The following is a 13,805-nucleotide window of genomic DNA, read 5'->3' as shown; positions in this document are numbered from 1 at the left end:
GCACTGGATAGAGTGAAGGACTTGGAGTCAGGAAGATCCGGGTTCAAATCCTGCTTCTGAGATTTATTGAGTGTATGACCATCACTGAGTCGATAAACCTCTTTGTCCCTCATTTTCTTAATCTGTAAAGCAGTGATGATAGTACCTGTGTTCGTTGTGAGTTCCAGGGAAGGTAATTATAGATTGCAAGGTTAAGCACTTAGCTGGCCAGGGTGTAAAGCAAAATGTGGTTAGAGCGTTTGTTACAGAAAGAACTATATATTTTTAGACTTTGACAAGGTGAGAATTTGTTTTGCTGGACTATATATGGTATTTTTGTTTATTTGCGGGGCAATGAGGGTTAAGTGACTTGCCCAGGGTCACACAGCTAGTAAATATCAAGTGTCTTAGGCCGGATTTGAATTCAGGTCCTCCTGAATCCAGGGCCAGTGCTTTATCCACTTTGCCACCTAGTTGCCCCCTATATATGTTGATAATGAGGGTTTAATTTTTCATTTAAAAAAATTTGCTCAATTGTGGAGCAATAGAAAGCACAGATTACAGATGTTTATAAAGTTAATTAATATTTTTTGATGTTTTCAATAGCATTTTTTTTTAGTGAGGCAATTGGGTTTAAGTGACTTGCCCAGGGTCACACAGCTAGTAAGTGTCTAAGGCTGGATTTGAACTCAGGTACTCCTGAATCCAGGGCCAGTGCTCTATCCACTGCACCACCTAGCTGCCCCCTTTCAATAGCATTTTAATGCATATACTTTAGATCACTTAATCCTCACAACAATCCTAGAAAGTAGATAATACAATGGTTATCATCTTCCCTGTTTGTCTCTAGCTGAGGAAATGGATGGGTTAGATCTTCCTACCGTAACTTCAAATTCAGCACCCTGTCCAAGGTACCTTTCTTAAAAAATAATTTTTAAAAAAAGTTATAAGGAGGCACTCCTAAATCTAGTGAGACATTTACCAACGAGGAAGGGCATGTCAGGAACATAAAGGGTTAAAATCTTCCAGGACATAGTCTTGGTTTAGACTGAAAGATAGCTAGCCAGAAGATTGTAGGAAATAAAAGATATTACAAGAGGTAATTAAAATAAATTCATTTGACTGGGTCTTCTAATTTATGGTGTCCTGTAGCAAAGTCCTGGTCACCTTGCCCTAGTTATGGTTCTGGTGAGAGCTGATGTTTGAGCAGCATTTTATGATTACAAATGTTATATATATATTATTTACCTGGAACAAAAAACAGTCTTCTGAGGCAGATATCCCATCTATTCACACTCCCATTTTACAGATGAGGAAACTGAGACTTAAGGAGTGAAGGTGTCCAAGTTTGCACAGTAATCATTGAACAAAGCTGGGATCTAAACCCAGATATGTATGTAGGAGTGTATGTGTGTCTGTGAAGATGCATTGCTTTTTTCTTTTTCTTTTTTTTTCTTTTTCAGGGCAAAATGAGGGTTAAATGACTTGCCCAGGGTCACACAGCTAGTAAGTGTCAAGTGTCTGAGGCTGGATTTGAGCTCAGGTCCTCCTGAATCCAGGGCCTGTGCTTCATCCACTGTGCCACCTAGCTGTCCACCTCAGTAGACGTTAAAGGGAATGACAATTTCCACTCTGTCTCTGCTTCTTCCTTTCTCCAGAATTTGTGATATGGAACACAGGAGAGAAGAAAAAGGTGGAGAGAGAGTAGCAGTTGCCCCTCTTGTTGGAATCTACTTAGTGGGTGGGTCTTTCCAGCTGAGTGGCCGGTCCTCTTGGTGCTGTCATGGGACCCAGGGACCAATAAGTACATTGTTTCATCATCCTCAAAGGCAAGTCCTTCAGCCCTGAGCTGAAGTGACTTCTGTCACCAAAATGGCCACACTAAATCATCCCATACTCCTAGGGAGGCAAAGAACTGGTCCCCTGAGAATAGAAAAGAGCCAAACCCATTGATTTTGGTGAAAGGAGGACACAGGCTAGGAAGAAAGTGGGTCATGAGCAGCCCATTTATTTGGATCATTGAGAGAGTTGATGTGGAGACAGCCGGCGAGGTGCCTTGAAGCAAGATGGCTGGTGAAGTCCCAAGTACAGGGTTGCAAGAGCTGTTACTTGGATTTTTGATGTCTTATGCTGCTCTCCTGCCATTGAGAAGGCTCTAGGGTGTGCTGGTTGAGGGAAACACAGTAGATAGTCTTCTGGGCCATCCACAGGAGGGCACTCAGGAGAATGATGCTCAGGACTGTTAGCACAATCAGAGCCAGGTCCCCCCAGAAGAAAATGTGGTAGTGGTCATGGAGAAACAGCTGTCTGCAGCCCTCCAGCTCATTGCCGGTCAGCTGGTTGAAGGACCGGGTGGCGGCGATGGCTGGACTGGCACACCTGGTCCGGCTCAGGATGTCCCAGGCATGGTCCTCCAGCCAGAGCTTAAGGTATAAGATTTCGCAGTCACAGTGCCAGGGGTTTCTGGTCACGTCAATGCTGGAGATGTAGCTCATGTAGTCAAAGGTGCCAGCAGGGATGGAGCTCAGGTTATTGTTCTGCAGGTAGAGGTGCCGGGTGATATTGGGCAGGGTGGGCACTGTGCTCAGCCCCCTGTTGCTACAGTTCACCAGCAGGCCGAAGGTTTCCAGGGCCCGGCAGTCACAGGGTGGGGGGCAGGCCAGGGTAGTAGGAAAGCCCCACAGCAATAACAGTATCCACCTGGTGGCTATGGGCATAGGCATCTGGCTGGCTATGGAGAAAGAACACAATGGATGAGTGTGAGACATTTTGGGGGAGGGCAAAGAAAATGGTTCTAGGAAGAGAGAGTAGAAAGATTTGGATTTCTTTCGAGGGAGCATCCCCACCTGACTCCAAACAGAGAGGCTGACCTATTCTTCTTCTTCTTCTTCTTTCAGGGCAATGAGGGTTAAGTGACTTGCCCAGGGTCACACAGCTAATAAGTGTCAAGTGTCTGAGGCTGTATTTTGAACTCAGGTCCTCCTGAATCCAGGGCCTTTGCTTTATCCACTGTGCCACTTAGCTGCCCCCTTGCCCATCCTTCTTTAGAAGGGAGGCATTATGAGAAATGTACTCATTGGAGTTTTCTTGTCCCCCTCACCTAGAGTCACAGAACTTCAGAATGTTAGAGATAGAAGGGACCTGAGAGACCAGATATAACCCAGGACATTTTTCTTTTGGAGGCAATCAGAGTTAAGTGACTTCCTCAGGGTCACACAGCTAGTAAGTGTCTGAGGTCAGATTTGAATTTAGACCCTCCTGACTCCAGGGCTGATGCTCCATCTACTGTACTACCTAGCTGCCCTTAGCCAAGGGCTTCTTAACTTGAAGTCTGTGAACTTGTTTTTTTTTGGGGGGAGGGCGGGGCAGTGAAGGTTAAGTGACTTACCCAGGGTCAAACAGCTAATAAGTGTCAAGTGTCTGAGGCCGAATTTAAACTCAGGTACTCCTGAATCCAGGGCCAGTGCTTTATCCACTGCACCACCTAGCTGCCCCTGATAACTCTACTTCAACATAACTAATTTCCTTCAAAGTCTTATATATTTTATTTCATGAATTTAAAAACATTATTTTCAGAAGGTGGTATATAGACTTTATTATACTGCTAAAGGAGATTGATCTATGCAGCAGTATGCTGGTAAATGTTTAACAATCAGCTCTCCAGAAGAATGCGGGGAGAATGTATGTTGATATACTTTTATGTTTAATCTTCATTGTTAACATTTTCCTCATTATTCCCTAAAATCTAGACAATTAACAGAACAATAAAGCAAGTCCTGATGTGTCATGTCTGCCTGTTTTCAAGGTATACATGCTCATGCTGAAAATTTAACAATCAGCTTTCTGAGCTGGTTCATGCTGGCTCCAACATACCCTTGGGCCCATGACACAATGAAGGTTAAGAGTCCAAATCTTGTCCAATCCCTTCACTTTACCGAGGAGGAATTTGAAAGAGGAGAGGGAATTTACTTCAATTTAAACAGTCAGTTAGTGGCCAAGCTGAGATAAGAATCCAAGGCTTCTGATGACTAGACTACACTTTTTCCACTGCCCCATAATTACTCAATACCACACGTTGGTTAAGTAGGTTTTTCTACATTATCTTGGAGATTTTTCGCCTCCCCAGTTTCCCTTCCTTGTCCCCTTCCTTGTCACCACCTGGGAGCACATGTCTTCTTAAACATCATCTAAGTGTCTCTTCAGGACAGACAAGATTCTTGGATCAAGGAAGTTGAAGGAGTCAATCATTTCCTAGGTTTCCAAAGACAAATGAAGGGAAAGGTTCAGGGGCCTGTGTGTTCTCACTGCTGTACCCAGAGCAACTCCATAAACCTGAATACATTTCATATTCCTAAAGCACAAGTGTGAGCATCACTCCTCTGCTCCATAATCTCCAATGGTTCCCTTCTGTCTCCATGATCAAACACAAACTTCACTGCTTGTCATAAGAAGTGAAATGACTGGCCCAGGCTCACACAACATTATACAGCAGAGAAGGGACTTGAAGCAAGGTCTCCCTGGTTTCAAGGCTGGCTCTATCCACTACATCACACTGTCTCTCACTGACTTTGTGTGTGTGTGTGTATACATATATATATATAATTTTAAAAAATTGGGTGGGGCAATGAGAGTTAAGTGACTTGCCTAGGGTCACACAGCTGGTAAGTGTCAAGGGTCTGAGGCTGTATTTGAACTCAGGTCCTCCTGAATCCAGGGCCGGCGCTTTATCTACTGCACCACCTAGCTGCCCCATTTGTATATATTTTATATGTTCTTATATCATGGGACATCGGCCAAGGAGGGACAGTCCTTAGGAGCTTGTGTGGCACACTCTGGTTGATGCTATCTCCCATGTGGATGTTTAGTGAGCCTTATTCTGAGAGTTCACAATGCTGTGGATTAGAAGGGTTTGGCTCCCACCTGAGTGAGCATGTGTAGTCTCTGGTTCCAGTTCTCTTCCTGGGTGGTGAAGAGTTCTCTCAAACAGGCAGGGATCACATCTCTACCAGGATTACATTGTTACAAGACTATGCTTTAGGGAACTGCCCCAAGCCACTTTTGGATGGAGGTGTTGCCTTCTTGCTTCTCTCTCTCTCTCTCTCTCTCTCTCTCTCTCTCTCTCTCTCTCTCTAGCACTAGATCACTGAACCTGGAGTCAGGAAGACCTGAATTTAAATCCTGCCTCAGACACTTCCTAGCTGTTATGACCCTGACTTCTTTCTGCCTCAGTTTCCTCATCCATTAAATGGGAATAATAAAGCCACCCTACCGAGTTATTATGGGAAAACATAGGTAAAATGTTTTGAAAACTTTAAGCCACTACATAAGTGCCAGCTGCCAATGTTATTATGCCCATTTTTACACACTAGGAGCCCGATGTCCAAAATCTTGCAGTAAGACTTGCCCGTGGTCACCCAGATGATGCGTCAGAGGTAGGGTAGGAACCCAGGTCTTTCTGATTCCCAGGCCAGCCCTCTGTAGCTGATCAGAGAGATGAAGTGATTGGAAGTGACAGATTTTCAAATCCGATGTTCTTTTCATTAGACCACACTGCCTCTCCAAGACACCCCCAATCCATCCCTTTCTTCCCAGACACTTTTGGGGGGTGGTTCCCTAGGTTTGGAATAAGGATCTAGAAAAAGATGAATTGCAGAAAGTCATGTGTTTGGGAAGGAAGAAGCTCTTTCAAGGGGATCCAACTGATCTCAGGGCTGAGCTCCCCCTGGCCCTGCCATAGCATCCTGGGAAGATGGGGTGGGGGTGGGGGTAAAGGAAAGAAGGAAGAAAAGACCTAGGGAAAAGCTGCTAGGGACCTGAAGCACGGTCCATGTTTTGTTACCTTTTCTGGATTCCTTTCTCTTTGGGGCCATCAGCAGCTCTGGAGCGAGGGGTCCGAGACAGGAGTCACCCTGCTGTTCAGAAAGCAAGGAAGGAAATGAGTAAAAATAGCCTGCTTCAGCCCTGAAGAGCAACTCAGAAAACCCCATCTCATGAGGCGGAAGACAGTCCACCAACCCCTTTATATTTCTGGCAGACAGATTTGGGGGGCCGGGTGGGACTCCAGAGGTCTTCTTGACTGGCCCATTTATTTCAAAGAGAAGAAAATGAAAGGCCAGAGAGGGTCGTTGGTTTGCCCAAGTAAGTGGTGGGTGGAGGTCTAAACCAAAGGCAGCTGGCTTCAGACCCCCAAGCAGAGGAGAAAATGGGTCTTGTTATTTTGGACCCTTTTCTCTTTTACGGTTATGTCAAGTTCATTTTCAGAGAGTACCTGGCCGGGTCACCATAAGGTCCCAGTAGGATCACTTTGAATGGGAGAGTGTGGGAAAGAGAATCCTGTCAATCTTTGCCCTTCTGGAGTATTCCTAGTGGAGGGGATCCCAAGTATGGGACAAGGGCTGTCCTACTAAGCCAGAGCAAAGAATGTGGCTTCAGAGGTTTCTCTCCTATTTTAGGGACTTATGAAATAAGGTGGCTCAGGAAAGAAAGTTTTTGGCCTAGGCATTGGGAAATCTAGTCCCTGTTCCAAATCACTTTTTTTGTGTTGTGACTCAGTTTCTCAATCTGTTATTTGGGTATATTACCTCCCCTACTAGCCTCCTACCATTCTTGTGATGATCAGATGAGCTAATGGATATGAAAGCACTTTGGGGAAAAATCTTTTTAAAACCCCAATAGAAACATAAGGAATTATAGCCAGAATTATCAGTCAGTCATAGATCACTGGGACTGGAATGGATCTTTCATTTTATAGAGAAGGAAACTGAGGTTTAGAGGGACACTGGCATACCCAAGGCCACACTGGTATTAAATGTAAGAGCTGGGATAGGCTAGATTAGAGGGTGGTAGGTTAGAAACTGACAGGTCCCTCGAGGAAGATGAATGAAATTTAGGGACAAGATCAGGGAGGGCATCCCTAAAACACTGGAATTGGACCTTGGAGATCATCTCATCATTTTACATATGGTACAGCTGAGGCCTGGTGAAGTTAAACAATGTTCCTGGGCCCACACAACCAGAGACTAGATCAGGACTTCTTGATCTGGGGTCCATGACGCTGTTTAGTATTATTTCTTTTCTTTTCTTTTCTTTTTTTGGTGGGGCAATGGGGGTTAAGTGACTTGCCCAGGGTCACACAGCTAGTAAGTGTCAAGTGTCTGAGGCTGGATTTGAACTCAGGTCCTCCTGAATCCAGGGTCAGCACTTTATCCACTGCGCCACCTAGCTGCCCCCTGTTTAGTATTATTTCAATAATATTTCAATATACTTGGCTTCCTTTGTAATAGAATGTATTTTATTGTATGCATCTAAAAACATAACACACAGAAGGTTAAATCGAATAATTTGGGTTTCCTAACGGGATTCTTTCCATTATACCATATACTCTTTGACCTTTGGTCAGTCCAGAACACTTTCTGGTTCTTTCTGGCTCTTTCTGTCCGCCAGACTGTTCATTCCTTGGTCCCCTTCCTTCTCCCACCCACTCTGGGATGCCTGACTCCTTCTCTGGCCTTCCCCCATATCTAGACATTTCCATACTTGGAACATTCCAGGCCAGAAGTTTCCATTTCCCAGGTGATTGGCACCTCCCTTCCTGTGACCTGAGGGGTGGGGAGCTGAGCAGGCCTCCCAGAGCCCCGCGTCCTACACCATCACAGACTCTGCTTTCCTGACAGCATGGCTTGACCCTTGCTGGTGTCATTCTTGGTGGTATTCCTTCTTTGCCCTTTCTCAGCCCCACCCCTAGGGTGAGGGAAGCCGGTGGGTTACTCTAGTTTTGGGGGTTGGCCCCAGTCCCAGGATACGGATGTTGACAAGTAGCCCTGGTTTGGAGAATGTCCCTCCAAGCCCCCCAGTGCAAGGGGCTCAGTTGACTGCCTTAGAGCTCTTCCCTTGTCGCTGCCTATGGCTTCCTTGGGTATTTCCAGTTACTCTGCCCTTCAGGTTTTTCCTTAACCATGCCTGTTAAAAGGGACTCCTTGGGGCAGCTAGGTGGTGCAGTGGATAGAGCACTGACCCTGGAGTCAGGAGGACCTGAGTTCAAATCCAGCCTCACACACTTAACACTTACTAGCTGTGTGACTCTGGACAAGTTACTTAACTGCAGTTGCCCCACCCCCACTCCCCCCACCAAAAAAGAACAAAAAAGAAAAGGGACTCTTTGTTTTTAGCCCTGACCAATACTTATCATCCAATATTTCTGCCAAGCCCCCTGTGCTCCCAGCAACACACTCTGACACACCTGATCTGTCCACTACATCTCCTCCCTTCATCCTGGAAGAAAAGGGAACGTGGGATTCCTGAAGCTAGTGTCCTTTCTCCTCCCCCTCCTTCCATGGTTTCTTTCAAACGCTGACCTCTTCTCACAGGGACTATGTATAGCCCACTGGTGGTTTCCCCTTCTCTCTGTTTTCCTTATCTCTGTTAGGCACTGTTCCTGCTGAGAGGCCCTGCCTACCTTGTGGGGGCCAAAGAGGGTGGTACAGCACCAGGGAGGTGCTGCAGCTCTATTCTGCCTGGGTCACACCACATATGAGGACTGTCCCAAGGAACTTGGGGTATTGAATTTGGGGTTTTTTTGTTGTTTGTTTGGTTTTTTGCTGGGCAATGGGGGTTAAGTGACTTGCCCAGGGTCACACAGCTAGTGTCAAGTGTCTGAGGCTGGATTTGAACTCAGGTACTCCTGAATCCAGGGCCGGTGCTTTATCCACTGCGCCACCTAGCTGCCCTAGGAGTATTGAATTGGGAGAAGGGAAAAGGTACCATAATTGTTAATTTGAGGCTGACTCTATGATCCCATTTGGTGTGTTTTTGGCAAAGATACTGGAGTAGGTTGCCATTTCCTTCTCCAGCTCACTGTATACAAACAGGGTTAAAGTGACTTGCCCAGGGTCATACAGCTAGGAAGTGTCTGAGGCTGGATTTGAACTCAGGTCTTCCTGACTCCAGGCTCTGTGCTCTATCTACTGTGCCACCTAATTGTCTATACCATAATAGCTCTCATCAAGTATCATAAGGGAAGGATTAGATTTGCTCAGATTGGATCCAGAGGGCAGAACTAGGATGAAATGGGGAAAGATTTTAAGAACCAAATTCAGACTTGCTGTAGGGAAAAAAAACACACAAGTCTAACGAGAGTTTTTCCAAAATGAAGATATTTCTTGGGTAAGGATTCAAGCAAAAGCTGATGGTTGAAGAGATGGAAATGGAAAGTACTTAACAGTCATCTAGGTCTGCATTTTTATTTCACAGATGAGGGAACTGAGACCAGAGAAGTTACATACAAAAATACTTATAGCAGTCCAAGGTCACATAGGGATGGCTAGGTGGCGCTGTGGTGCACAGAGCACTGAGTCTGGAGTCAGAAATTAATTAAGGTAGGGTTGTCATTTCTTTTATATTGGCTCAGTCTACCCATGAACAATCAATGTTTCTCGTAATATTTCTTGGGCATCTAGGTGGTGCAGTGGAGAGACCACTGGCTCTGAAATTGGGAGGATCTGAGTTCAAATTTCACCTCAGACACTTACTAGCTATGTGACCCTGGGCAAGGCACTTAAACTCAATTGCCTTAAACATCTGATACACACACACACACACACACACACACACACACACATATATATCTTGCCACTGGACCCAGATGGCTCTGGAGGAGAGAGTGAGGTTGATAACCTTGCACAATCCTTCTTCACTTAAATCCAATTCATTGCAAGTCATGATACCACCCCAATGTCATGGTTCTCTTCAAGAATAAAGGACAAACAACAACAATAATATTTCTTATTTATATCTGGCTTTGAGTAAAGAGTACTTTGTTCACATAGTTCCTATGTGTCTTGGCAGCTAGACTCCCAATTATTTTATACTGTCTAGTTATTTTACTTTTTTTGTGTGTGTGTATAAGGCAATTGGGGTTAAGTGACTTGCCCAGGGTCACACAGCTAGTAAGTGTCACCTAGCTGCCCTTCTCTAGTTATTTTAAATGGCATTTCTCTTTCTCTTGCTTCTGGATTTTGGTGATAATATACAGAAATGCAGATGATTTGTATGAGCTTATTTAATATCTCCAACTTTGTTAATTGTTTGTATATATTTGTTTATTTTCTTCCTCATTAAATTATGAAATCTTTGAGGCCAGGGACTGTCTTTTGCTTCTTATTGTATCCTTGGTGCTTAGCATATAGTAGGCATTTAAATGTTTACTGGTTGATTGATTGTTTTAATTAGTTTTTTAGTTGACTCTCTAGGTTCTCTATATAAACCTTTGTATTATTTATAAAAAAGTGAAAGTTTTGTTTCCTCTTCACCTATGCTTATTTCTTTAAAATTTTCTTGTCTTACAGCTATAGTTAGTGTTCCTAGGATGATATTAAATAGTAATGCTGATAATAAATCAATAAATATTTCTTAAGTTCCTACTACATGTCAGGCACTGTGCTGAGTACTGGGGATACAAAAGGAGGCCAAAAAAACCAGTCCTTGGGGCAGCTAGGTGGTGCAGTAGATAGAGCACCGGCCTTGGATTCAGGAGTACCTGAGTTCAAATCCGGCCTCAGACACTTAACACTTACTAGCTGTGTGACCCTGGGCAAGTCACTTAACCCCAACTGCCTCAGTAAAAAAAACCAAAAACCAAAAACCAAAACAGTCCTTGTCCTCAAGGAACTTAAAATCTAAAGGGAGAGACAACATGAAAAAATATATATATACAAACTGTATACAGGATTAATAGGAAATAACTGAGAAAAGGTACTGGAATTAAGAGAGGTTGGAGAAGGTTTCCAGAGAGATTAGGGCAGGATAGGTAGTTTTGTTTTTGTTTTTTGTTTTTTGTTTTTCGTTTTTTTAGTGAGGCAATTGGGGTTAAGTGACTTGCCCAGGGTCACACAGCTAGTAAGTGTTAAGTGCCTGAGGCCGGATTTGAACTCAAGTTCTCCCGAATCCAGGGCCGGTGCTCTATCCACTGCACCACCTAGTTGCCCAGGATAGGCAGTTTTAAGAGACATCAGAATAAATTTTCTTAAAAAGAATTAAAAGGAGAGAGAGAGAGAGAGAGAGAGAGAGAGAGAGAGAGAGAGAGAGAGAGAGAGAGAGAGAGAGACATCAGAATAGAGATGATAATTAAATCCATGGGAGCTACTGAGATTACCAAGTGAAGTTGTTGTATAGAAGAAGAGAAGCAGGCCCAGGACAGAACCCTATGGGTCACCTGTGGTTAAAGGGGGTGATCTGGAGGAGGATTCAGCAAAGGAGGCAGAGAAGGAGTGGTCAGAGAGGTAGGAGGAGAACCAGGAGAGGGGGATATCCCAAAAATCAAGGAGTAGAGATCAACAGTGAAAGGCTGCAGACAGGTGGAGGAGAATGAGGATTGTTTTACTTGTGATCTGATTGGAAAGGCTTCAGGTTGTCTCCATTTCAGATAATGATGTTTTTTAGTTTTAGATAGATACCACTTATCATTTTGAGGAAAGCTCCAGTAATTCCTATGCTTTCTAGTGCTTTTTGTTTGTTTGCTTGTTTTTGTTTTTGTTTTTGCAGGGCAATGAGGGTTGTGACTTGCCCAGGGTTACATAGCTAGTAAGTATCAAATGTCTGAGGCTGGATTTGAACTCAGGTCCTCCTGAATTCATGGCTGGTGCTTTATCCACTGTGCCACCTAGCTGCCTTCCTTTCTAATGCTTTTTATTTGTTTTTGTTTTTGGTTTTTTTTGCTTTCTAATGCTTTTTTAACAGGAATGGGTATTGTATTTTATCAAAATTTTTTTCCATATCTATTGAAATAATCATATGATTTCTGTTGTTTTTTGTTATTAATGTGGCCAGTTTTGTCCATAGTTTTCCTAATGTTGAACCAATCCTGTATTCCTGGAATAAATACAGCCTCGTTATAGTGTAGGATCTTTGTAATGTATTGCTGTAATCTCCTTGCTATATTTTATTTAAAATATTTTCATCAATATTCTTTTTTTTTTTTTAGTGAGGCAATTGGGGTTAAGTGACTTGCCCAGGGTCACACAGCTAGTAAGTGTTAAGTGTCTGAGTCCAGATTTGAACTCAGGTATTCCTGACTCCAGGGCCGGTGCTCTATCCACTGCGCCACCTAGCTGGCCCTATCAATATTCATTAACAAAATTGCTCTATACTTTTCTGGGATTGTCCATGATAATAATGGCCAACATTTATATAGCTCTTTGTGGTTTGCAAAGTACCATGTAACTTATTTGATCCCCATTTTAACCCTGTGAGATGCTAATTATCTTCATTTTACATGAAGAAACTGAGGCCCAAAGGAATTGAGTAGTCTGTCCCTGGTAAAAAGCAGATGTCAGAAATGGGATCCAAAGTCAGGTCTTTTGACTCCAAATCCAGTATCCCTTGTTGCTTTTGGTTTTGTAACTCTGCTTCAAGCCTCCTTGGAAGTCATCATAATCCATCGTCCATCATCCCCATCCCCATCCCCATCCCCATCCTCTTCTTCTTCTTCTTCGCAGGGCAATGAGGGTTAAGTGACTTGCCCAGGGGTCAAGCATCTGAGGTTAGATTTGAACTCAGGTCCTCCTGAGTCCAGGGCCAGTGCTTTATCCCCTGCGCCACCTAGCTGCCCCTACATATTACTTCTTTCCCCGTTGTTGGTGGTCCCCAATACTGGCTTTACTTGCTGTTCCTCACACATGATACTTCATCTCCCTCTCTGTATATTCTGGCTGTCCTTCATGCCAGGAATCCTCTCCCTCTTGGAATCCCTAGCTTCCTGTCAAGACTCAAGTCAGTCACCACCTTCTGCAGGCCTTTCCCTTCTAGGTTACCTTATATCTACTCATATGTATCTTATATATACCTTCATATGCACATGTTGCCTCCCACTATTAGAATATAAGCTTCCCGAGGGCAAGGAATGTTTTCCTTTTGTCTTTTTCATCCCCAGTGTTCTGGTGCAGTGCCCAGCACATAGTAGGCATTTTATAAATACTTGTTGATAGATTGGTTGTTTGAAGCTCTCAAACTAGAAAGGTGATAGTGACTTTTTCTTGTTTAAAATCTGAAATGAACTGAGAGGTGGCGGTGGCTGGTATCCTGAACTGGAAGGAACTAGAATTAAATGCTCAATTCGTGGGGGGGGGGGGAGCAAGGAACGATTTAAAGCTTTTATGATTGATGGCCTCTGGGTGTGAATGTATGTATATTTACTGCAGTTCTTGAGCCAGGATGTGGAGGGCTGGAGGAAGAAATAAATCGTACTTGGTATGACATTTTCACAGGGTCAGAATTTTTATGGTGACTTGGCTCAGTCTTGTAAAATTCATTCAACTGTGGTGGAAGACTGGAGGCCTGTGCCCCTGCTCTGACAGTGGCTGTGGGACAGGGAAAAAAAAAAAAAAAAAGAGGCTCCCAGCCTATTTCCAGGAGAGGAACGCATAAGGGACTGGATTTGGATAGGAGTAAGAGACTTTTATCGGCAGCTAGGTGGCACCATAGTGCACAGGATACAAGGCCTGGAGTCATGAGTTCAAATTTGGCCTCAGACTGCGTGACCCTGGGCAAGACACTTAACACGGCCTCACTTTCATCACCTGTAAAATGAGCTGGAGGAGGAAATGGCAAAACACCCCAGTATCTTTGCCAAGAAAATCCCAAACAGAGTCATGGAGAATTGGACACAACTGCACAACGACCCTAGGAAAAGCCTAGAAAAGTATGAAGGGGAAAAGGTGTGACCCTGAATCTGTGACCCTTCCACCCTCCTTGTATGGTAGCAATAGAAGTGACCAGTAGAGAAAGCAGGGAATCTCTTATTCGAAGTTTCCATGGAATAGGAACTGGACTTG

The 13,805-nt window shown here is 44.0% G+C and overlaps 1 protein-coding gene across 1 annotated transcript; it reads right to left on the bottom strand.

Moving 5' to 3' along the window:
- Positions 1-2,003: 2,003 nt before the first annotated feature.
- GP9 (glycoprotein IX platelet) lies at positions 2,004-8,274 on the bottom strand. Its single transcript, XM_043989785.1, has 3 exons — positions 8,219-8,274; positions 5,819-5,891; positions 2,004-2,710 (listed from the first exon to the last, which is right to left on the bottom strand). Exons 2-3 carry the CDS (start codon positions 5,847-5,849, stop codon positions 2,085-2,087), a joined length of 657 nt encoding a protein of 218 aa, XP_043845720.1. The 5' UTR covers positions 5,850-5,891; positions 8,219-8,274; the 3' UTR covers positions 2,004-2,084.
- Positions 8,275-13,805: the final 5,531 nt, after the last annotated feature.

This window comes from Dromiciops gliroides, chromosome 1 (assembly GCF_019393635.1).
Source record: "Dromiciops gliroides isolate mDroGli1 chromosome 1, mDroGli1.pri, whole genome shotgun sequence".
Classification (NCBI taxonomy): domain Eukaryota; kingdom Metazoa; phylum Chordata; class Mammalia; order Microbiotheria; family Microbiotheriidae; genus Dromiciops; species Dromiciops gliroides.
Note: the sequence above shows the minus strand (reverse complement) of the source record. Positions and strands in the feature narration are given on the sequence as shown.